Below are 24,632 nucleotides of genomic sequence, written 5' to 3'. Positions count from 1 at the left end.
TTGTTTGGTGCATTTTCTGTCTTTCATACAGGGAGAAAGGCGATTTAGGTTGCCGCATGGTCCATGTATCATTTGTTTGGTAACGATGCTGTACAGAGTTGGGTCCTCTTCTTTATCTGGAATTTCAGCGGATATCATTGAGTTGACCTGAATTAAGCGTATTTTTTCTACCAACCATAGAAGAAGATGACAGTGAGGCAGACCTCACTTTTGCCATTCAATTGAATAGAGGAAACATTGAACATCGCCAAAAAATTTTCCCTTTGTTAGCAAGTTGAGCAGTAGTTTCACTTTTAGCCCAAACACTCTAGTTACAGTGTCATGTCTTTCATGAGCTGCTTGCCCATCTATGAGAGCTTCGTTTATATCCGTCCATTTTGGATTGCACGTTAATGTTATAAAGAGATCTTGCCTTCCATGTTGTTTGACATAGGTCATAGCATCTTGGACATACTCATGCATGTATTGAGGGCTACCAGTAAAGGAAGAAGGAAGAATGACTAATTGGTCAATGTTTTGTGCATCATCATTTAGTATAGCGTCTCTTAGGTGAATGTAACTGTCAGCTCTAAGTCTTCTTTGGTTATGTCTCATATAAGTTAAGCTTTTACTTTCAATTTCTGTGTACATGTCTGTCAAAATTGATGGAGCAGGTGTCTGCATCTGTGTAAGTGGTTTGATCCTGTGTTTCATATCATTATCCTAATAACATAAAAATCCATGGCAGATACTCTCTTCTTTTGTACTTAATTACCTGTGTTTGGGTCCACCTGCCTAATTGTAAGATGATATCCATCTTGTCCTTGCCAATATATGATTGGGTACTGTAGCGCATCATAGGATATCTGCGTTTCAGAAACTCTTGTAAGTCCTGATTGTCGCTTGTGCAACACGATATCTTTCTTATCAAAGTCCTGTCCTACAATAACAATTGCTAGTTCATCTAATTCAGGTGAATTATATCTTTGTTCATGTTCTCCAGCTGGCCGCCCATCTACCCATCGCCCATCATTTTTAAACTGTCCTCTGTTAGATTTTTCATAGATGTTTCAAATTGCTGAACTTAGTTGTTAGAGCGCTGAAAAAAGTCTTGCAGATGCTGGACAATGCTACGCCTGACACCTGAGACATTTTGACATCTTTGATTTACTTCGTCATCAGAATTGCCAAGGAAGAAAATTTGCAAAAACTTGTTGCTTTCGTTTTCAGCTGGCAGAAGTGATCCATGCAAATGATAAATCTGTCCTTGCACTTTTAAAGTGGGCATAAAACCCTGCTTGCGAATTTCTCTTGAAGATCCAAAGGATTTCATCTGAAAACAATTGTTATATTTGTAAATATTAGATAGAAAGTGGCGAGAGTATGCACTATCTCCAATCATTGAACTTTGCAATGGCTCAGGTGGTGCAGCAATGACTGGTATTTTGACTTTTCCATTAGCGCAACACATGCCTGGAGCTTCGTCCTTCCACTTGAGTGCTTGACAATGGTGACAATTTTTATTCATATTTTCTATCAAGCAAACAGAATCACTCTCATAGTGAAAGGAGCTGTCACAAGAAAATGCTGCATTAAACTTTTCTTGCCAAGATGTAAATCTTCTTGCAGTAATCCTATCCTGATTGCACACTTGTCTTTGTGCACATTGTTCATCAGTCTCCAAAGATCTTACAGTTGCAATCCTCTCTCGATCACACCCTTGTCTTTGTGCACATTGTTTGTTAGTCTGTGATGCTCGAAGTTGTGCTTTCCTTTTTGTAGCCTTTGCTAAGCGTTCATTTCGTTGTTGTTCAGTTTCCAAGGCTTTAGCAGCGGCTTTCCTCAGCCTGTCTCTTCTAAGTCTTCCTTCTCTTTTCTCTGATAAATCATTGCAGGTTCTTTTCTTTGGAGGCATTAGAAAATGTGTAACTTATGGCAGTACATGTATTTAACACATTAATAAAAATTGTATATGAAAGAATATGATAGCATTAATAAGTAATAATAACAGTAGTAAGTAATAATAACAGTGTTCGAAAATGAATAATGTTTATACTTTAAACGCAATACTCAAATTATGTTTAAAAAAATGCAAGCTGAAATAATAACGATAATGAAACGAACTGTAAAAAAGTATATTATAAACTTCAAAAGTTATAAGTTTATAAATATAATGAGAGAATGTAAGTTTATATATATATATATTTCTCAAATTATGTAAATGTATGTAACTATAAGAAAGCGAGGAATAACTAATACTTGTAATGTTACACAATAAATCTCACAGTAAATCTTACAAATGTTGTAAAATGTAAAATTAATTACGAATTGCTAATTGATTAAGTTTAAAAAAAATATGTGTAAGCTAGTAAACAAAGCGAGCACTGATAGGAACTTTTTGTGAAACGCGTGTTTGGCGAACGCAATGTTCGACTCTTGAGGAAATTGCGCTTGTTAATATACTATATCGCTATTAAAAAATCGTTCAATAGCAAATTGAAAAGTATTCATACAATTACAAATATTTTTTAATTTGAACTAAAAGAAATAAACTAAAAAGATTTTGAAACAAACGAAACTTTTGTTCGTATTTAACCAATTGACTGTCGTATGAGCATTTATATGCAATCTATGGTTGATTCGCATTTTTGCGAATTTCACAGCAATTGCGTAGTAGCTTAATTTTATTATTCATTGACAACATAACCAACAATCTTTAGGACTTTCATGGTATTGACAGGTATTCATGATAATTTTTTCGATAAAATTAGCCTAAAATAACGAAGCAGTTTCAAATTTTTGTTTAAGAATTTCTAACTTGAAAACGAACAATTTTTGTGTAAGTTTTGTAAGTACCTCCCTAGTTAGGAAGAAGATAATTACTTATGTTGATGGAATTATACCTAATTCAGATTTAGATTGTAGTTACACAGATAATTAAAGTAGCAGCACTGACTCTGGTGATGAAAGAAATATTTTTGTAAGAGTAAGTTGTAAGTTAACATGTTGGAGAAAATAGAATAGTCAGTGAAAGGGTTAATGATTGAGGAGCTCAAGGTACCATATCAGAATCCAAAAAAACATAATGTGGCTGGGAAAAAGTCTTTTGAGCAGCTTGAATAAATTTGTAGCAAACTAAATGTAGATTTAAATTAAATAGCCAGCATGTAAACTACAAAATTTCGAAGCTACGTATATATTTTAGTTACGTGTATAATCAATACAAAAATCGCCAAATTTGAGATTTGAAATAAATTATGAGCTTTAACGAAAAAAGACGAAGAAGCATCGCGTTGCATATACTTATATACCAAAAAAAATCTGATGAGGGGCATCGTAGTGCAAGGCTAAAATAATTAGCATGTGCATGGGTTATATGATATATGATAGCGCAACAGGTCACTAAGTCGTGGTGGCTCAGTGGTGGAGCACACGCATGTGAACCTTGTTGATGCAATCGTAGGGGGCTAAATCCATTAGAAAACAGAATTTTAATATCCAATTTTTAAGATCTATAGCTGGAGGAACAGATATACTTTGAAAAATACATATATTTGGATATTTATAGCAATACTCTCAGCCTCATTGCTCAGGCATAAATGCAGGGCACTCAGTCTATTGATACGAAAATCCTGAAAAGTCTTTCAAGTCCTAAAGAAATATGTGATGTTTTTATTAGCTTATTACCAAATGCTTTATTTATCAAAGCTTTTCTAGGCAGTGTGCATGAATGATGCTTATAATATTTGCTCCACAAAAACAAATCTCATTTAATGTTCTGTAATTGATTAAAATTATATATATATATTTCTGGGTTGTAACAAAAGTTTGATATCCTGCTGATTTTTTTACTGAAAGTCAAAAGGAATTTTTTTGCTGAAAAGATCTTTTCTACACAATTTGCTTCAGAGTGTTTTTGTAGTCTTAAGACTACAGTAACTAAAATTAGTGCCAGTCACAGTTTCTACTACAAGCACTTGCTGACGATGGAGTTTAAGACGTTCGTTGTGCGACATTCCGAGGATGATCAAAAAGAGACAAAATGAGCTTCTTGTATGTAGGCATATGGCTGACATCTCATTAAAAATGCAATGAAAAATGGCAGAAGCCAAAACTTTTAAGGGTTTTTATATACATACGCTTGTGATGAGAAGCTGGCTGTCTCATCAGCTGTAAAAGATCCAACTTGGAAAATAAAGAAGATGCTTAAAGTCTGAGTGCACATGTACAGATATGAACTGCTAAAAATGATTGATGCTTTACAGTAAGTAAATCAATCATTTATCAATAACTCTTTACAATTAAGCTTATGATCCCACGATGAGAGAAAATTCATAAACAGATGGAGTATTTCTCTACCCTCTCAGATGATGTCACCCTCAATTATTAACTGTAAACATTCATATTTTTATTGACACCTCAATTTTTATAGTTATTCAGAATGAACAGTTGTGCATTCTAGTCTTTCAACCTTTATTAGCAAATTAACCATACATGAGACATAATAACCATAAAAACACCAGTTTTTAAACATTGGCCACCCACTACTCTGTCAAGGATCAGCAAGTCCATAAAAAATATGCCTGATTCTAGCTCGGTAGTTAAGAGGGAAAAAAGTTTAAATTTTATAGATCTTTCACTTCATTTATTAGATTAAATGGTGAAAAACTCAAATTTGGCGTGTGGATACAATAGCAACTCTATCAAAGTAGAAGAGAATGCTGTATGTAATTACTCTAGCATACGAAGTATATCCAAAATGAACCAAGGTCATATGTAACTATATGTAACTCATATAGTTGATTGCAATTAGCACGATACCTTTTTACGTTTGTATTTCTTGTCAGGCTTTTCTCTCTATATGTAGATTTAAGCAGAGGCTATTTAAGGTAAATGTGTATATTTATAGTAGATGTGGGCCATGAATAGTGTGTCAAGACAATAAGGAAACATATTCTGAGCTACAAACAGATGTAACAAAAGGTTTTGTTAGAACGCAGTAAGGACAATGTTGTGTTTCTCTGCGCAAATAATAGCAGACATAATAATGTATTTATTCACTCCAAACTCTCCAAACTCAGCAATAAAAAACCATGTAGATAAAATAATATAATATGGAAAAGTGTGGTAAAACAATAATATAGTTTACCAATATGAGTTTTGTATGCAACAATTTTGTACTGTGTTCGATTGCTTTAAGAAAAGGTTCAATTTTAGATTAGCAGTACGTACAGCAATGCCCGAGATTCTTTCTGTTTTTGATAGCCGGCAGGCTGATGCTTAAGAGGCTGGCTCTCAGGAATCAGACGGAACTCCAAATTTTGAAACCATATAGATTTTGCAACCTGGCAAAAGGCAATGAGCAGATTTGTGGGAAGTTTGAATTTAAACTTTGGTTTCAACGGATTCCAGCTTGTGACTTTCAGCTTTGCAGACCGAAGCTCTTCTACAGATCAATAATTTTCTACCTTCCAGAATAACTGTGCATTTAGTTATTACACCTTTCGATCTCTCACGGCACACCAGACTGTCAGAGTATGAGTAAATAAAAGAAACTGATATTTTCAAACATATTTGATTTAATTTGTAGAATAATTATTATATTTATTTAAATACCAAACATTTCGTACATATAACTAATTTGCATGGATTCAAGGAGTAGTTAACATATCTACTATTTTATTCCACTGTACTTGTTCTGATGGTTAAAGCCTGTTTCATGATACTAGATGTTGTTTAAAAGATATATAGGGGATTATGCAAAACTGTTGCTAACAAATTTCCTATATATAAATAAAGTTCCATTGACTTTTGATAAGAATCTTTTACGTAAATGACGTACATTCTAACCTTAAAATAATACTAGGTTCATAATGATTAACAACTAATAGCCTTATAGTACTTTGACCAAGCGTCTTTACGTCAACAAGGAAAACTTTTGACCGATTTTGGTAGTAATCCTTTCTAAAGAAGGCTATTATATTTTTATAAATTGTTGGCAATGAAACTAATTAAAGAATATGATTTGAGTAGAATAGAATTTTGTTAGGGACCTGTGAGCCTTGAGGTGTGGTTGCTATTTAGAAATTAACTTCTTATTGCAGTCATTTTATCAGTATTAAAACGACAAGTGTCCTATTTATGTTAAAAAGACTAGACTACTAAAATATGTTTCAACATAGTAATGAAGTCAGTACCTGAATTTAAATTTATGATCATATCATTTCAATTAGATGCACTAATTAAAGTGTGAAGATCTTTAATGTGTGTAAATGCATAATGAAAGCATAGACCTACACATAGTTTGTTTGGTTATTTTGAACTATAATAGGTTGATATTTCCTAGCTTTATTTTAGTTGAGAGCTACTGTGTAACAGTACAATGCTAAATGTAATAAACTGAGACAGTCAGACATGATATTGCAAAATATACAACTATCACAGCTCATGCAATCTTATCCAAAGTATAAAAAATTGCAACCTCTGTTGTGTTACATGTATCTACATTTTTAAACTTTCGGAACTGTTTTTTGGTTTTACCGCTATAGGATAATACATGTAATCCAATAGCAAAAAAATGTGTTAAGAAAAACAAGAGTGTATTTTTGATCATTTTAAGTGACACTTTACATGTAAAAGAAAATCACTTACTGCTTGGTTGGTCTTTTCTTTCAAACTTCTCTCAGGAAGTTTTAAATATATTGTCCATCTTTTGTTTGCTTATCAGTCTAGCGAATCTGGTGTACCTCAAGCTGGTTGGTAAAAGATTGCAGCAAAATTTTGAGGTTGTTTCAAAGAACCAAACAAAGTTTTACCATAAATAAGGGATATCATTTATCACGCTAATACAATTTTTTCTTTCCTCTTATCCTTTAACAGAACTTTACTAAATTTAAGACTTTCAGATAATAACTTTTTGTCTAAAAAGTGCTTGTAGCAACAGTTATATGTACAACCTACCACTACCATTTTAGATAAGCTGAAGTTGTATATAGCACATTAAAGGTACTTGTACATGTAGTTACTCATCTGTATTTACATGATGTACTTCTTTGTAAGTAACTTTTCAATACGCCTATCTCCTGTATAGATATAATAATCATATAGTATGTTAACATTTGTACGAAAAACCTGGTTTCATAGGTCCTGAATATGCAGCTTCATTTGTCAGTATTACCTTCATCTAAATTGTTGAAATACTTCTTTTGCAGAAGTGTAGGTTTTTAAGTTGGTGAGAATAATTCTGAGGTCGTGAGTGTTTTTTGTTAACTTTAATATGTTGTATTAAAAAAAAGTCTAAAACAGCTACCATTAATGCATGTAATCTGATACCAACTGTGCATGAGTTAGGCTGATGGTACGTAACCATCAACATCCATACAAATGGCTTCAAGCAGAGCTTTCGGTGCTTAAAAAAAGACATTCCCTTTTAAAAGCCTGCTAAACAATGCATAGTAAGCAAACTTTTGCATGGCTGTTTTTTATTTGACTAGTTTTAATAAAATAAAACTGATTAAATTGCATTGTATTAAATTAAATTAATAAATAAATTAGGCGAATAAAAGGTGGAAAATAACTGAGAATAAATCATGTGCATAACCAGATGTCAGAACATCTACTGAGTTTAGAGATTTTGTTGATTTTGGCAATTGATTTCATCGACTCTGAGTTAGTAAAACCATAAAATTTTATTACAGATGCAATGCAGGATTCATCAGCAACCGACAGGTTTCTCCACATAACTAACTTATTTACCACGTTTCATGTTTTATTCAGATGAGAACGCTAAATCTTAGTACCTAATTCACCTACATGTATGACAGACAAGTCTTTGTGAGAGAATGGTTTAAAGGAGTTCATTTTTGGGACTGTTGCTATAAGCTGTTGTGGTACCAATTCCCTAAAACCTATTGTTTTATCTGCTATAAACTACTATTTTAGTACAGCTGTATTTAAATTTAAAAACCATATGAGTATGCAGCATAAGCTAAAGATGATTTTACATCTATTAGTAAAATTATAGTCATTCAAAACTTCATATATTTCAGTTGTTGAAAGTTAGAATGGTAATGCTGTTATATGTTAAAAAAAATATTTTTTCTATGCAAAGACTTTTATTACCCGAGCGAGGCTGGGCATTTAGTAGTATCTATCTATAGTAATCTCAGTGTCTGTCCTTTTGTCGTTCAGTCTGTGATTCTGTCTGGTCAGCTATAGCTATTAAAACGTTGGATTAAAGAATCCGTATTGCAGAAGATTCGATCTCGGAAAGTGCCTTTCACCAGGCAATAAGCTAACCAACTAAGCTACTCGAGATGCATTGGGTTCATCGGCCGATATGAGTATTTATCTAGGTTAAAATAGCATACCAACTCTGCAATACGCAACTGCGTAACATCATTAAAGCTTGCTCTCACAGCTCTTATTAGTAAGTTTAGCAATACAGCTACTAGCTTGCTCAAACTAGCTATTGGCGATGTTTCAGGTTAATTTCAAGTGGCAGGCAAATACTACATTACCTGCCACTGCTTAGAAGCTGTTTTTAATACCTGTGCAACGACAGGCATTTCACTAGTACATATATATATATATACATATATATATATATATATATATATATGTATATATAGATATATATGTATGTATATATAGATATATATGTATGTATATATAGATATATATGTATAGATATATGTATGTATGTATATATATACATATATATATAGGTATAGATATATATATGTATATATATACATATATATAGGTATAGATATATGTATGTATATATATACATATATATATAGGTATAGATATATGTATGCATATATATACATATATATATATATCTATATATATATAGGCCTATATATTTTTTTATTTTGTGCTGAAATAAAGCGCGTTGGTTTCCTCAACCTTTAGAAGCTATAAAGAACCACATAAAACTCAGTATATAACCCAACGGTAAAAGTTAAACATGGTTTTCCTTTTAGTTAAACTTAAATAGCAAATAGACGATTTTGATATAGTGCAAAACAAATACTTACAGGTTGTTATGAAAAGGTTTAAAATTGTATACGCATTTAAATAGTAACTACTGATTGTGAGTAAGTTTCTTATGTTGCCCTCATTTAGTGCTAAAACCTTTTTCACCATTCAAAGCTGTTTGAAAAAAAGCATATCACTTATATAATATCAATATAATATAATATCAATATAATATAATATCAATATAATATTAATATAATATCAATATAATATCGTACAAGCAACGAATATGTGTATAATTCTGGATACTTGCTGATAAAAGGTGTTGCTGAAAATAAGGTTACTTTCATAAAGCACGTAAATTACAGATAAGAAATATTTTCAGTTATGCTTGGTTTTGTATATAGAATAATTACAATTAATATGTAAATAAGCAATTTTCATCTAATATAAACTTTTTTTTCATTAAAATGCAGCTAGATTGTTATTGTTTGATTTCACACTAATCTTTTTCAAGGTTAATAGCTTGTTTTATGACATCTTTAGTAGTTTATAATATTAATATATTTGGTAAGATATGCAAAGCTTGGACTTATAGACTTTCTATATATAAAGTTAAGCCATCTTTTGATGCACAACTACTTCATGAACTATGTGAGTTAGAATGCCCTCAGTGCCATAAGGATTAAGGACTCATAGCTTATAACTCCTTAGATAAAGTGGCTTTACGTCAATTAAAAATACATTCTAATAAGATAGGTAGTAATCCTTTCCACACTGCACTATTAGTAGTTTATAAAGTTCTGGAAATGGAGCTTACTAGGAATTGATTGTCTGACCTACGTCAAACTTACGGATAATTTGTTTGAGCTTTAGACATCAAACTTAGACACGTGATTGTTAGATCCTTTTTGGCTACAGCTAATTTTACTAAAATATACATTTGAACAAGCAGTGCACCAAGGCGTCTATGTATTTTCAGCCATTTTTTCCAAACTAAATGACCTGACCACAATAATTATTCAAACTGGAGGTGCGTCATTTGCCAGGGAATAGTAGGTGCTTCTTGTTTTATAGAATTCCAGTTTTTGTTAACGAGCATTTCATTATTTAGCTTAGAGGCTAAAGGTGGAATGAGACAGGTTTTTTAAGTTCGAGACGAGACTCGAGACACTGTCTTGTAAACATTCGAGACTCGAGACACGAGACAGTAAAATAATGAGCATTTGGTGATGATTTCACTACACAAGGATTAGCACGATTGATATATGAAATTGATAAACCTCTTTTTAAGTTGAATTTTCTCCTGGTTTAAATGATGTAAATACAACATTTTAATAGCGATATGCATGTATTTTTTGTAAACAAAAGTGACACAAACAGCTCTAAAATAGCGAAGTTATGTATTTCTAAGAATTTTGAGCTTGATTGATAACAATTATTATAAAAATATTGCTTTGTACATGTATATTTTTACCATCTATTGAATAGGTCTTACTTTATATTGTAATGAAATGTGTAATGAAATGTGTAATGAAACCGATAGCCGTCGATCTACAAAGAAGTACTTCAACTAAAAAAACACACATTAACACTTTCATTCTTATTGTTTCATTTATGCTAAGTTTTGTTTGTGTATTAACAGTAGTATGTAAATTATATTTGAATTTTACTCATGAAATTATATGAATTACTGTATATATTCTTATATTGAACTAACGATAATGTCATTGTTACCCGGAACACGGACTATGGTCGACACAGCCTTTAGTTCGTTTCTCCGTGTCCTGGCAAGTTTTACCCGCAATTGGTAGTATATAAAAGAGGCCCAAATTTTATGAAGGGCAGTTGGTGTTTGGACACGATACAATAAAATACAGATATTTTACTCGCAAAAGTCTTATTTATTAAATCGGTTATCCTGAGGGTAATTAGATACGACCCGATATCTGTTTTAAGGACACAGAACCGAACTAAAATATATTAACAGGGCCGTTGTCCGTACTACATGATTGACTCGGTGGCCAACATAATCAATAACAACAAGTAGTAACGGACCGAGTATAACTTTAAAGGCAGTTGCCCGCAATCCATTACAATATATGGAGTTGTTGTTACCGCGAGAAGCCATGTTTTAACAGCCGTGCGCAGGCGCTCTAGTTCTATTTCCTGTCTTGAGTTTGGCAATAGTTAGGTCGAGACAGTTTCAAAAGCTCAAATAAAGGGTTACATTTAACTCAATTGCAAAACAGCTACAACATTAGAGCTCACTTAATAAACAAATAACTTCCGATCACAAACTTCCAACCTAATGTGATACATGTTACAATTGACAAAAGTGACAAAAGTAATTTTGGCTTATCAAGAGGTCATTAAATCATAAAAACTTGCAGTGTATCTACTTGTCTAGATTGAATAGCAGTTATACACATCATGTCTGAATAATAGTCCAACATATCAATTTTGAATTAGCCTACTTGAGTTATATGAATAGTATTTACCCTGGATTATACTGAATAATAGTGATATGTCTATTCTGAAAGTATATACCCCTGTCCGATCTGAATAGCATTTATAGTTTAATTACATGGCATTTACATTTCTTTACTGTAAATACCATTTGCTTTTGTCTAGTCAAAATAACATATTTGTTTATTTAATATGAGTAGCAGTTATACTTGTCCAGCTAAAGTAGTATACAAGCTTATCTTATGTAAACAGCGTTAATACTTGCATACTTCAAATTCTATTTACAATAAGTAAAATAAACGCTATGTTCAAGTTAAAATGCTACTCTGCTTATACAGGTCATGTAACATCTGAATAATATTTATACTTGTGTATTATGAGTAGCATCTCCGTGTTTCTAGTTTGAGTAGAGGTTAGACTTGTCTAGTCATACTAGTATGAGAGTTTGTCTCATCTAAATGGTACTCATACTTGTCTGGTCTAAAAAATATTTGTTTATGTCTGGTCTAAATAACATTTGTATTTGTTCACTTCAAATTATATTTACACGGAGTAAAATAAACACTAATTACAAGTACAAATGCTACTCAGCTCAGACAAACTAGATCTTGTCTATAAATAGTATGTATCTTTGTCTACACTGATCAGGTTCTGCTTAGTTTAAATACAGTTGTTATAATCTACTGTATGGCCTCGATTTGTCTCCTTAAGCTTGAGAGTATTAAAATAATCTGCTAACTATAGTGGTTTGGTGTAGGAAGGTCTTTAGACACGTGCTGCATGGCTGAAACTTAAAAATATTTTGATGTATTTTATGATACATGGAGATTAGTGAAACTATTATAATTAATGTGCGAGTTCAATTAGCTAGCTGTAAACAACGAGTTAATACATAAACACCTACAATAGATAGCCATATACTTACTTATAATCATCGGGTTGTTTGTAGAGTTTTTACTTTATGTAACAACAACCTCTAAGTGAAATATCGACAAAAATTTTAGAAAACTTTGTTAAACTGAGCTTTTTTGGTTCTAAAGTTACTCATAAAACATAACTTGTCTCTTTGCAACAGTCTGAAAGTCTGTTATAAGATACATATTTGCTAAACAATATATATCTTTATGTATGCTTTAATTTTAAGCCAATGACATAATTAAAAACAAAATATTTTGTTTGATTTTGCAACAATGCCATAAAAACGTAACTATATCAACTAAAAATGTTAAAATTTACTAACAGTATGCCTGGAAAATGTAAGGATCTCTTTCATTTCTTATCGGGTAGCCTGCAAGTGGGTGTTTAAAAAGATAGTCAAGAACCAGATGAAGTTTTGAAATGAAATCTGGTTTAGTAGCCTGGAGAGAGGCATTGAGCATATGCATGTAAATTTTGAATGAAATCAGTCATAGAATATAAAAAAGCACAGTTTACAGACTAACAGATACCAACACAATGCAACAATGGAACATATTAATATAAGTAACCCTGGTGTCAGAAATATGCACATCCGCTTGCATGAAGTTTGTTTGACTCTAACGAGCCAAGAATATACCAAGCTATTTTGACTAACCAGAGAATTATAATATAGTACACGCCGGCGTGTTTGGATTCGAGTATGATGAATACAGTATTATTAACTGATCACCTTTGAAGTTCGTAGGTCAAAACATTAGAGTTCAACAGCTGATGTAAACATTCACTCATTTGAAGCTAGTGGCATTGAGGTCAGTCAACTGTAAAAAGGATGAAGCATTTTAGTTATTCACTGTTCTAAATATTTAGGCTAAATTTTGGAAACTTTTATGGAATTAGTTAATGTCGTGAGGTAAAACTCCCTTTTTCGCTTTTCCCATTCAATAGTATTTACTGAATTTAAGGAAAATATCATAGATAAGCCTTGCATTTGCTAAAATACAGTACTTTTTGTGATGAGTGAAGAGATCCAGTAGCTTTTCAGCGTCATAACATAAAACAATTTAGATTGAATAAAATATATGCAACATACTAGTAGGTAATATACATAGTAAAACCAATATACTGGTAGGTAACATATAGAGTACAAGCAGTAATCTGGTAGGTAACATATATAGTACAAACAGTAAACTGGTAGGTAACATATATAGTACAAGCAGTATACTGGTAGGTATCTTTTATAGTACAAGCAGTAAACTGGTAGGTAACATATACAGTACAAGTATTATGCTAGTAGGTAACTTGTACAGTACAAGCAGGATACTAATAAGTAATTTATATAGTACAAGGAGTTGAACTATACTGTGCAAGTAATATACATGCAGTTAAGTTAAATGGAAGTCAAATGTGTCAAACACAGATTCTCCGCCACACAGATATGTAGTATACATGAATTTTAATTATATAGTGTATGGAATACCCGATTATTTAAATTGTTAGTGCAGTCTAGGCTAGTAGGTAATATATATATATATATATATATATATATATATATATATATATATATATATATATTTATATATATATATATATTTATATATATACATTTAGTAGATGTATTATACTAGCAATGAACTTATATGGTTTACGCAGTTCACTCATTGATCCTTTATACAGTATATATAATTGCGGTTTATTTTTGTAGTACAAGCAGGCAGGTATTAAATTCAAATGATAATGTGTGTGCAATGCTCAGAAGCTCATGATGCAATTGCGAGACAAGAACATATATGTAATTTTAACAATGAATGCTAGTAATAAAATAAGTACAGATTTGGTATTCTTTTGATAAATAGATGTGTCATAACTAGGGGCAATAGTCATTTATTTTGAGTTTAACAAATAGTTTAATCATTTGTAGCAGAGCCAGAAAGACGCCGGTATATATAGTTGAGTTTATTGCTGCTTGTCTACTAGGTTGAGCAGAACACTGCTCAGAAAAGGCAAGTAAGCCTGAAATATTTGCATATTAGGCTATGCCATCCAGCTCAAACTCTGAATCCTCTTCTTTATGCCTTTTATTCATGCTTTCAGCAGAAAACACTAGTAAGTATAGAGCTTTAAGTAAATAGTGTGCAAACTAAGAATTTAAAGAGACCTTTTTACAGCAGGTCCTAGATACGCCCCTAACACTTGTTGCAAAAAGGAGTGCTTAGATTCATTAAACTATTCAATTAAAATATATCCTGAATGACTTCCTAATCATGGCTCACATGAAAGTAATTCAAAACAAGCTTGCTGTACGATCCCATACATTATCTGTAGTTAATTCTGACCCAAGATGTACAGTATTAAAATATTAGTTTTTAACAGGATCTTTAGCTGGAATGAAATCAATCAATGAAATCATCTTAAAATATAAGATGATTTGACAACACTATGATTAAAAACACATGGCAATCACTTTGAAATATCAAGTATCAGACAATACCAGGAATGCCTGTTGACTCATAGAAAACAGTCTCTACAGCGAGTTGTTTAGCTAATTCTTATTTACACAACTACAGCCACTTTCTCTCCTAGTTACTCATCATTTATACTCACACTTTTCAAAATGTTATCTTAGATCAAAACTTAAACCTGAATTACACTTTATAGCTTGAGTTGCGTATACAGCTTTTTATTATCTTATTGGTACAACAACAAAAAAGAAAAAAGTTAGAAAGACTTTTGGTGTTTTTCTTTATGCTGCCTATTATAAGGTTTGGTGTTGACTAAACTTGGCAAATTTTGTGACCTTTAGACCAAAGTTTATTAAAGATTATGATACCTTTAGTGGCTGTCATTAATTTTACTGACAAAGTAGCCTCATCTAGAAAGGCATTGAAGTTTCAGTCTGTCAAAATACAAAAGTTAATATTCCATTTTTTGACACATCAAATAGTTATGACTGTATGTGAAAAGGCGTCAAAGTTTCTTACAAATAACAAAAGGAAGTCATCATTTACAGATTTACAACAATTAAAATGAAAATATAAGACTATCAACTCTTATTGTGTTGGCACATCTAAAAGATAAATTCAACGATGTGATTGGTTTATCTGCTCTGCAAAAAAGTTTCGTTAACTGTTCTGTCTGTTCTGTAACTTAAAATTGTATAGCCTTAAGGGTTGTAACAAAATTTTGAGTTTTTTCTGAATTTTTTTACTGAAATTTTTTCCATTATTTGCTTCCAAGTGTTCGTCAAGTACGAAGGTTGCCATATTTAAAATTAGATTCTGTCAAAGGTTCCGAAACCTTTGCTGACGATGGAGTTGGAAAATTTCTGACGCTATCACTTGATTGTGAGGGTAAACTGCAACCAAAATAAAAACTCACAATAGGGTGGTAAAGTTTAGAAGATAAGTTAAAAAGGAGACAAAATGGGTTTGTTATATGTAGGCATACCACTGTTATATGTAGGCATACCACGGTTATATGTAGGCATACCACTGTTATATGTAGGCATACCACAGTTATATGTAGGCATACCACTGCAAACTTATTAAAAATGCAATACAAATTGCAAAGGCAGAAACCTTCAAGGGGTTTCATACACATACGCTTGCAATGAAAAGCTGACTCATCAGTTGTCAAGGATTAAAGTGAGAAACTATAAAAGACATACAATTTCAAGCACACAAGTACAGCTATTGATATCTGAAGCTGATTGATGCTAAACAGTGAGTTAATCAATCATTCATCAATAACTCTACACAAATAGGCTTATGACCTCATGATGATGTCTAGAGAAGATTCATAAGTCTCATAAACAGATGGAGTATTTCTCTACCCTCTCAGATGATGTCACCTTCAGTTATTTGTCTACCCTTTCAGATGATGTCACCCTTAATCATGAGCTGTAAACATTCATATTTTTATTGACACCTCAATTTTTTATAGTTATTTAGATTAAATAGTTGAGCATTCCAGTTTCTCAATTCTTATTATTGACCACACATTGCAAATAATAGCTATAAAAACACTAGGTTTAAGCATTGGCCACCCACTACTTTGTCAAGGATCAGTGAATCCATAAAAAATACGTTGAAATCTAGCTCAGTAGTAAAGAGGAAAGAAAGGTTGAAGTTCACTGATTTTATTGATTGATTTTATTTATTGTGGTAAATAATGAGAAATTTCAGTTTTGCAGATAGATGCAATAGTAACTCTCACAAAGTAAAGAGAATACTGTATATAGTTATTTTAGCATACGAAGCGTATCCCAAAATGAACCACAGTCATATGTGACTATATGTAACTCAAATAGTTTATGCGACACCTTTCTATGTCTGTATTGCCTATCAGGCTTTTTTTCTAAGTAGATTTTAGCAAGGGTTATATGTGGTAAATATGTATATTTATTGTATATGCGGGCTATAAATCGTGCGTCAAGATAATAAGGAAACATATTTCAGCTACATACAAACAGTTGATTGTCTTTAACATCTGATAACATTATATAGTAAACTGATGCTACAAGAAATGTCTTGTTTCTCTATAAGAGTAGTAATAGAAGTATAATAAATTTATTTTATTCACTAACAAATATGCAATAAAGTACTATGAAGATAAAATAGTATGGTATGTAAAGGTGTGGTACAACAGTAATATAGTTTACCAATAATATGGTTTACCAATATGACTAAGAACATATTTCTTCAGTCTCAAGAATGCGATAAATTGTTGACCTAAAAACCTATTAGCTATGGCTGTATCTTACATAGCTGAACAAAGCTTAGCAACACAAAGTAATGATTGTATTTAGCGTATTGTTTGCCTTGATCTTCATCCCAGCTATTTATATCAATATATCAGATAAAATAGCAGCCTACCACAAAGTGAGCCTCAAAAAGTCCTTGAGAATTTTTAATACATAGAAGGTGCGTGTAGAGTATGTCTATAATATTAAATTTTTAACTGTGAGGTGCTCACAATTTTAGAAAAACTAACTTGTATTTATTAAAATGAGTTGCTAAGTGTCTGTTCTCTACGCATTGCACAAATTCATAGCCCAAGATTTTTTAAAAAGGTAAAGTTTGTAGGCACAATGATTGTTTACCACTTGTTGTATAACTGACATGTTTAGTGAATATTAATAATGTTATTATCTTCATTGGTGGGTAGTCTTGCAGTCGATGAAATGATTGTTGACTACATCTTATTGAAAGGAGCGTGAAGAGGATAACTCCTAGTTCATGATTACATGTCAACTTTGACTATAGCTCATCACATATAGTGATAAATATTTTTCATTCTTTCTCAGAGATGTATGTATGAGGACTTTGAGTACCCCATAATTAGACAATGTTTATTGCCATGCCTACGTCAATCGTGTCAACTTGGAGCACCAAGCCTGAGGAATAGGTAATATCAAATGAGCCATCTCTTACAAAAGGAAATAACTTGGCACTGGTCAAATGTTTACAACTGGTTTGCAGCATTCTTTGTTTTGTAGATACCACAACATGACTGTCTACGAAAGGCATTTCTATACTTAGCCATCTGAATAGACAGATAAATTCGTTACAAAGCTCCGGCACTCGTGTAAACAACTCAACAAATCCTCAAAGTGAGAAGCTAGTCCAACAATTGGCTGTGTTACAGTAGGTAAAAATCTGAAAAGTTTTGTAAAACCTTGATCAGGCAATAAATTTTCAAAATTTTTGTATCTTGAATGATCAATCATGCTTGAAAAATGTTGGCTAAACTGTTGTTCAAATTGTCTCAATTTGCAAATGATTGTTTGATTATGAAAACTACTCAAAGCAGATCAAGTGCAGTTTTATTATTTTAAGGCAGAACTAGCTAGAGTGAATTGCTATGTAATTAGACTGACAGACATTTTTGTGCTGCAGTATAAATTGACAGTGTAGATCGATCAAAATGCTCATCTACAAATCAATTTGTCAGTCACAAAAAGCAGTCAAAAACTAAGGACAGATTATTTGTTAGGGTTGAATGTCACATCTGTTACTCATTTAAATATCATGTTGCAACTTGTTCAGTTTGGGGTGTCAATAACAAGCATAAGATAAGGGGTGTTTCTCTAGTATGAATCTTCTGGATAGACTTTTGCAAGCGACCAGTACCGCTAATAATGTTTACTTAAGATAGTCATTCATGTCAAGTGATAACAAGCTTAATAATTTACAGATAGCTAACGTGGCTTTCAACCAATAAGTATCGAGTGCTGAATGAGTTGAGAGAGTACAGTTGTTTTTCACTCACAAAATAGTTGGAGAAGAGTCAACTAGACCCAGTAAGCTTTATTCTTACATACTTAGCATATTTTATGTATTTAAAGGTCACTCGCATAAAGTGTTATACAATTTTATCACAAAGTATAGATCATGTATTTGGCTCATGTAAGATTTGGTTCGCTGGTTCAGGTCATCTAAATTAACAGGCTATTTAAATATTAAAATCAACCAAATTTGATCGCTGTTGAAATGGTCAAATTCACCAAAAAGAAATGCCCAAATTTCCTTAAAAATGATGACAATAGTCATGCATATTATTTATAAGTGATAAATATACCCGACTTTTCAGCAACAAGTAGGCCTACTCATATGTTTACATAGCATTTAGAGAAAACAATGAGACAAACGCTAACCAACTTATTTTTAAATCATTTGAAACATCTATAGCAAGACCTTTGCGGTCATGTTTGAAGTTTAATTTCAGCAATCATGAGCAAATACAAAATTAAGTATATCTCGATAGAGGCACGTAAAAATGCAACATGAATGTAATAGCCGATGTCATAATGAGACAGGCAAACAGAAAGTGCGACTATTGATGTCATTTTTTAAGATGTCTTTTTCTTCTGAGCACTTTTACTACAAACAAGTTTTTTCGATTTTATTTTTAAACATCCTGGCAGCCAAGACAACACCCTATGACATCACCCTATGACATCACCCTATGACAACACCCTATGACATCACCCTATGACAACACCCTATGAGATCAAACAAAATTTCAAATAATGAAAAATATACATTCTTATAAAATCTTTAAAAATGCAAGTTCTCGCGTACTTTTTTGTTGTTTTTGTCTCGACACCTAACAATCTCATAGACACTCAGCCACTAGCGATATGTGTTTTTATGTGTATATACAGTGCTTTAGCGAGTTGAATTGTTATATAGTGATGTCCTTATTATGTAAGGCTGTATTTTTTTTACTTCCTTCTTACAAGGAGTTCTCTTGCCTAACATCTGACTCATCTCATCTGATCAGTCAACCTGGAAAGCGCTGCGCTACATGAACACATTAGTAATGGCTTGTTAGACGTGAAAAAGTCCACGCACTTCTGTTTGTTAGGTAATAAGCTAAAATTAATCAAACTTTTTTGATAGAAAATGCCTTCTCCTTTACTTTCCACAAGACAGTCAGGCAACAAATAAACACAGCAAGCGTTTATTCACCAGAGAATATATATGTCAGCAAAAAGTTTATATAAATAGATGAATTCAAATGCTTGTGGAACAATTGATAATCATGCAGAGAACATGCAAAGAGTGCAGCTGTGCCGGGACGATAGCGTTTTCTGTATTTTATACAATCGTTTTTCGTTAGGCTCCGACCACTTTTTTAATTAGGCTCAATATTGCTCGGATTGCTGATTAGTTCCTTGGTTGTCCGAGACTGCTCATGGGAGCTCATCTGCTCATCACCAAGACTGCTCATCAGTTTTTTCTGTTGGCATGAAGGCTTGATTCAGTGACCACAGTAACTGGGGAGTTGGTCCCTACCTCGCCTGTCTTGACAAACTGTTGTTTTTTGCGAAGTTGTCCCCCGTCGAGCGGGCGAGCAACAACAGCTTGTCACAAGACGTACTGCACCTGATGCATCAGCTGCACTTACAGGGAGTTGTACTCTTCCGTCTATGAGGCTTGGTTGCGATGTTATGTCGGTCGCTCCATTAGTAATCATAACGGATTTCGCGCAAAAATTTATGTAGAAAATTTAAGATAAGAACGTTTAACTAGCCACCCGTCTCTGCAGTAAACTTTAGTAGAATTTGAGAACTTATGCTAAAACAGCGACTAAACATGTCGTCATTTGTGCGCTCAGTCAGTTTTATTTCTGTTTTTATATCAGTCAGTTTTATTTGTTCTTATTGACTTTATTTTCAGTTCATTTTATTCTCAAGTTTTACTAAAGTTTATCACAGACACTGGTCTTTGGTTAAACGTTGTAATTTTGTTTTTTTTTCTACATAAACTTTTACGTAAAATCCGTTATGATTACCAATGGAGCGACCGACATAACATCGCAGCCAAGCTGCGTAGACGGAAGAGAACAACTCCCTATAAGTGCAGCTGATGCATCAGGTGCAGTACGTCTTGTGACAAGCTGTTGTTGCTCGCCCGCTTGACGGGGAACAACTCCGCAAAACAACAGTTTGTCAAGACAGGCTAGTCCCTACCGCTTTGATCACTGCGATTTGCCGCAACGTATATATTTATATTTGCTAGTATGTTGGAGAGCTATAATATAGACTGACAATGTGTCGCTATCTGTATACAACTTGAGATCAATGAGCATCGGCAAGACAGTGAAGTCACAATAGCTGAAGCCATTGTGTGAGCAATCTTTGAATCATTGAGTGTGATAGCTGCTTAACTTACTTCAAGCAGAGCTTGCGCATGCTGTTAAGAGCCGTGACGCACAATGCAAATCACTTTGGTGATTTGTTTTTGATTCTAGTGACAATAACACATCAAGCAACTTAAGGTTAGATATCATTGGTTAAGTTAGATATCATGATTTAAGTAAGATATCATGGTAGTGACCTTTTTTTGGGAATTAAACACCAATCTGTGGTTTAGAAACCAAGCGTTCTAGACTAATAGGGCAGAGCTGCTCTCTGTTAAAACCTTGAAGCAGTAGCCATAACTATATAACAAGTGTCATTACCAAGGACACAGCAAGACCGCCTAATACTCCTAGCAAAAAGGAAAGCTTACATACAGTAGACTGAGTTCTTTAAGGTAAGAAGGAATGACACTTGTTTGAGGTTGTACTTCTAGCTCAGGTTTTACATTTTGCGTCAAACTACGGTGTTTTACGGTGATTGATTATAAGTGGCGATTCGTACCTGTCAAAATATATTCTCTGAATTTGCCATAACTCTGTTGCACACTTGAAACCTATTGTGAGCATGCTCTGTTTATTTAAACAACTTGCGGGTCTGAGGTAATGGGATTTTAACCACAAGTTGTTTGCTTTTATTTAGCTAGTTCGTCATCACATAGTTTAACAAAAGAAATCAAAGATCAGCAAACTTCAAGTTTTCTTTCCCTCCTAACTAACAAGCTAGATTTCAGCATTTTATGCACTCATCAATCTTTGACCAAGTAGTGGGTGGCCAGTGCTTGAAAGCTAGTGTTTCTTAGGATAATATTTTATTAAATCACATGACCATTAAGTCAAGTAAGGTACTTGTACCTGCTATAGGATAACCATAAAGGCTGATACAACCTGCATCATCAGCCAGGTTGCAGGAGATTGAACTGGTACGATTCTGAGCAGGAGGGGAGGAGGAGGGGGACATCAGGGGGGCATCAGGGGTGACTCCTGGTGTGTTGTTGAAGCAAAGTAAAATACCCAACAAAGGGTCTGACTAGATTTTCCAAGTGGGCTGTGGCCACGCTCAAAGGCGGAGGGTAGATAAACTTATCCTCTGGCTAGCGGCTGCAGCAGACCTAAGATACAAGTGTGTCTGAACCTGTTCCTGTCCACTAGATTACACTTCTATACTGCCAGGAGAGGGACTCCAGTAATGTAAAAGCTGGTGTCTCTTAAAACCTTTTGTATGCAGTTTTTACAAAATGGCTCAAATCAAAGTCCTCAGTTATAAAGCCAAATCCATAAAACAGTCATTGTTGGAACACTGGCTGCAAGAGAGAGAAGAGAGTCGCTCTTGCATGCTAGCTCATATCATATTTGTGAGTGCTTTTTTGCATTATAATATGTCCATAAATTGGGTCAATCTCCTAATATGAAACATGCCAACTGCTAAAAATCAGCACTCAGGCAGAGTAGAAATTATAATTCGTTGCCACAAGCTGCATGGTACTAGCATTCAATTGATTTTAAATTCCAATAATAGTATTTAGAATGTATATACCAAATGTTAGTAATAAGCTGTCACATAATTGTACAGCATACGTAGCAGGATAGCAAACACTTGATTTTTAAACCAGACGCTAAAGTACTTTAGCTGCTCTAATAATATCTAGAAGCCGAGAGTGTTTCCCAGTGTCTTTTTTATTTATGTCAGAGATTTGATTAACAAAGCAGAAACAAACCTAAACGGTTGGGTGCATAGTAACTTCTTTCATGAGCAACAACAATGCAAATGAGGAAAGCACAATGTTTGGAACCAGGCCAAGGAGTTTGAAACCAGCCAAACAATATTAGGTTATACATGGTATGCCCCATCCTCTACGTAATAACTTCTCTGACCTAAGGCTGTTCTGTAACAATAGCTTATCATAGCTATGCTGACTAGACTTTCCTACTTACAAAGAATCATCTCAACTCTTGTTTTTTGTTTCCCCATAACAATAGAGCTGTCATGGTCAACAATTAATCATTCTATGAGTTTCCTGCACATTCCATCTAGCTCAAATGACAAATCTCACTCATCTAGTTACCATCTCACTTGTATGTATGTATAGCTTGTAATTGACATTAATAAGTCATCAACACTAATGATTTTCGTGTTACATGCTAAAAAATAATTAGAAAACAGAAAAAAAAATTATTGAGTGAATTGAACAAAAGTTGGTACACTAAAGGTATTTCAGAGAAGTCAAGATAGTTAATAAAGGTTGTAGTAACAGAAAGTTCATAAACTGAGACAAGATGGTGGATGTAGTATGTTGCTGTCACAGAATAGACAACGATGTTAGTCTAGTTATTGCTGTATAAAACTATTTGTTCTGTCAAATGAGATGAACATGACCATTCGTAATGATTGCTAAGTATTTTTGAAAGTAAGTGTTTAAAAAAACCCGTTTTAGATTAGACAAATAGAACCTTTTCTTTTTACATTAGACAACAATATAATTAACCCTTTCGCAGGAGAGTTTTTGAGCCTATATCAGCTCGTCACGGGTGAATTAATTTTTCAAAAAAAATGAAAATTTTGAAACTTTATTGAAATGATATTTTTTTGCTACATTATGGTTGTATGATAGGTTTGCATCATATAACAAGGCACTGTACAAACAGTTTTACACCCTTTGTGCCTATATGAGCTATTTAAACTACCCTTACACATGTAAATTTTTAAGAAAATTGAAAAATTTGATTGTTTTTTGTGATAATGTTATATTGTTGAATAAAACATATTCTGTATTTATATTACAAATAAAGCATTTTACAAGATACCTCTGGTGGAACAAATACTGGCCCAATGGGACTGGTAAAATCATTGACATTGGGGCATTTGTCATTGGTAAGGTTTCTAATTACAGTTCAAACCACATCATTACTGATTGCATCTCCTCCACCATCCCTTGGCCTAACAACAGAAGCATCGGCATCACTAGACTCATCACTTATATCAAAGTCCATTAGATTCACATCAAAAAAATTTGAGTCACTGTCTGAGTCATCAACTATAGAATCTGCCAAAACAAACTGGGCCCTTCAAGTTGATCTAGCAGGTCGTTGGAAAGATGAAGCCATGATTATAAAATGTTGTTGTGTTCTCAAAAGATCAATGATTGGATCTCATTAAGCGAAAAAGGCACAAAGAAAGGGCATCGACAATGATCGTAAAGCATAAAAATCATTTCGGGGGAGGAAAAAGGCTTAGTATCTTACCGAGTAAAAAAACACATCGTTATTGATAACGATCGCCCAAAACGAGTTGAAATGAAAAGATACATGTCTAAAATGTAGTTATTCAAGTCCTCACATGTGTTCTTTTACTTTAAAAGTATTTAATTTGATAGAATAACGAACACAGACCAATAGCAAGTTCTTTTGTTCACATAAAAGCATAAAATTCGATTCGGGGGAAAAGGCTTTGTATCTTACTGAATAAAAAAAACATTGAATGACGTTTGATAACGATCGCCCAAAACAAGTTGAAATGAAAAGATACATGGCTAAAATGTAGTTATTCAAGTCGCCACATGTGTTCTTTTACTTTATAACGTATTTAAATGATTAGAAAAATGAACACAGACCAGTAGTAAGTCTTAATACGTAGTGCATAC

At 33.1% G+C, this 24,632-nt stretch overlaps 2 protein-coding genes across 2 annotated transcripts in view; one reads left to right on the top strand and one right to left on the bottom strand.

The window, feature by feature from the left end:
• Positions 1-204: 204 nt before the first annotated feature.
• On the bottom strand, positions 205-1,894 carry LOC137397386 (uncharacterized). The gene is made up of 3 exons (XM_068083676.1): positions 1,114-1,894; positions 755-919; positions 205-632 (listed from the first exon to the last, which is right to left on the bottom strand). Exons 1-3 carry the CDS (start codon positions 1,892-1,894, stop codon positions 205-207), a joined length of 1,374 nt encoding a protein of 457 aa, XP_067939777.1.
• A 16,732-nt stretch (positions 1,895-18,626) lies between these two features.
• Positions 18,627-24,632, top strand: part of LOC137396607 (uncharacterized) — a 28,346-nt gene continuing 22,340 nt past the window's right edge. The window contains exon 1 of the mRNA XM_068082922.1: positions 18,627-18,649. The gene's annotated coding sequence lies outside the window, so the exon portion shown is untranslated. The remainder of the gene's footprint in view (positions 18,650-24,632) is intronic.

The sequence above is a fragment of the Watersipora subatra genome, chromosome 5, assembly GCF_963576615.1.
Source record: "Watersipora subatra chromosome 5, tzWatSuba1.1, whole genome shotgun sequence".
NCBI lineage: Eukaryota > Metazoa > Bryozoa > Gymnolaemata > Cheilostomatida > Watersiporidae > Watersipora > Watersipora subatra.
The sequence above is the reverse complement of the archived record's forward strand: the minus strand, read 5'-3'. Positions and strand labels throughout refer to the sequence as shown.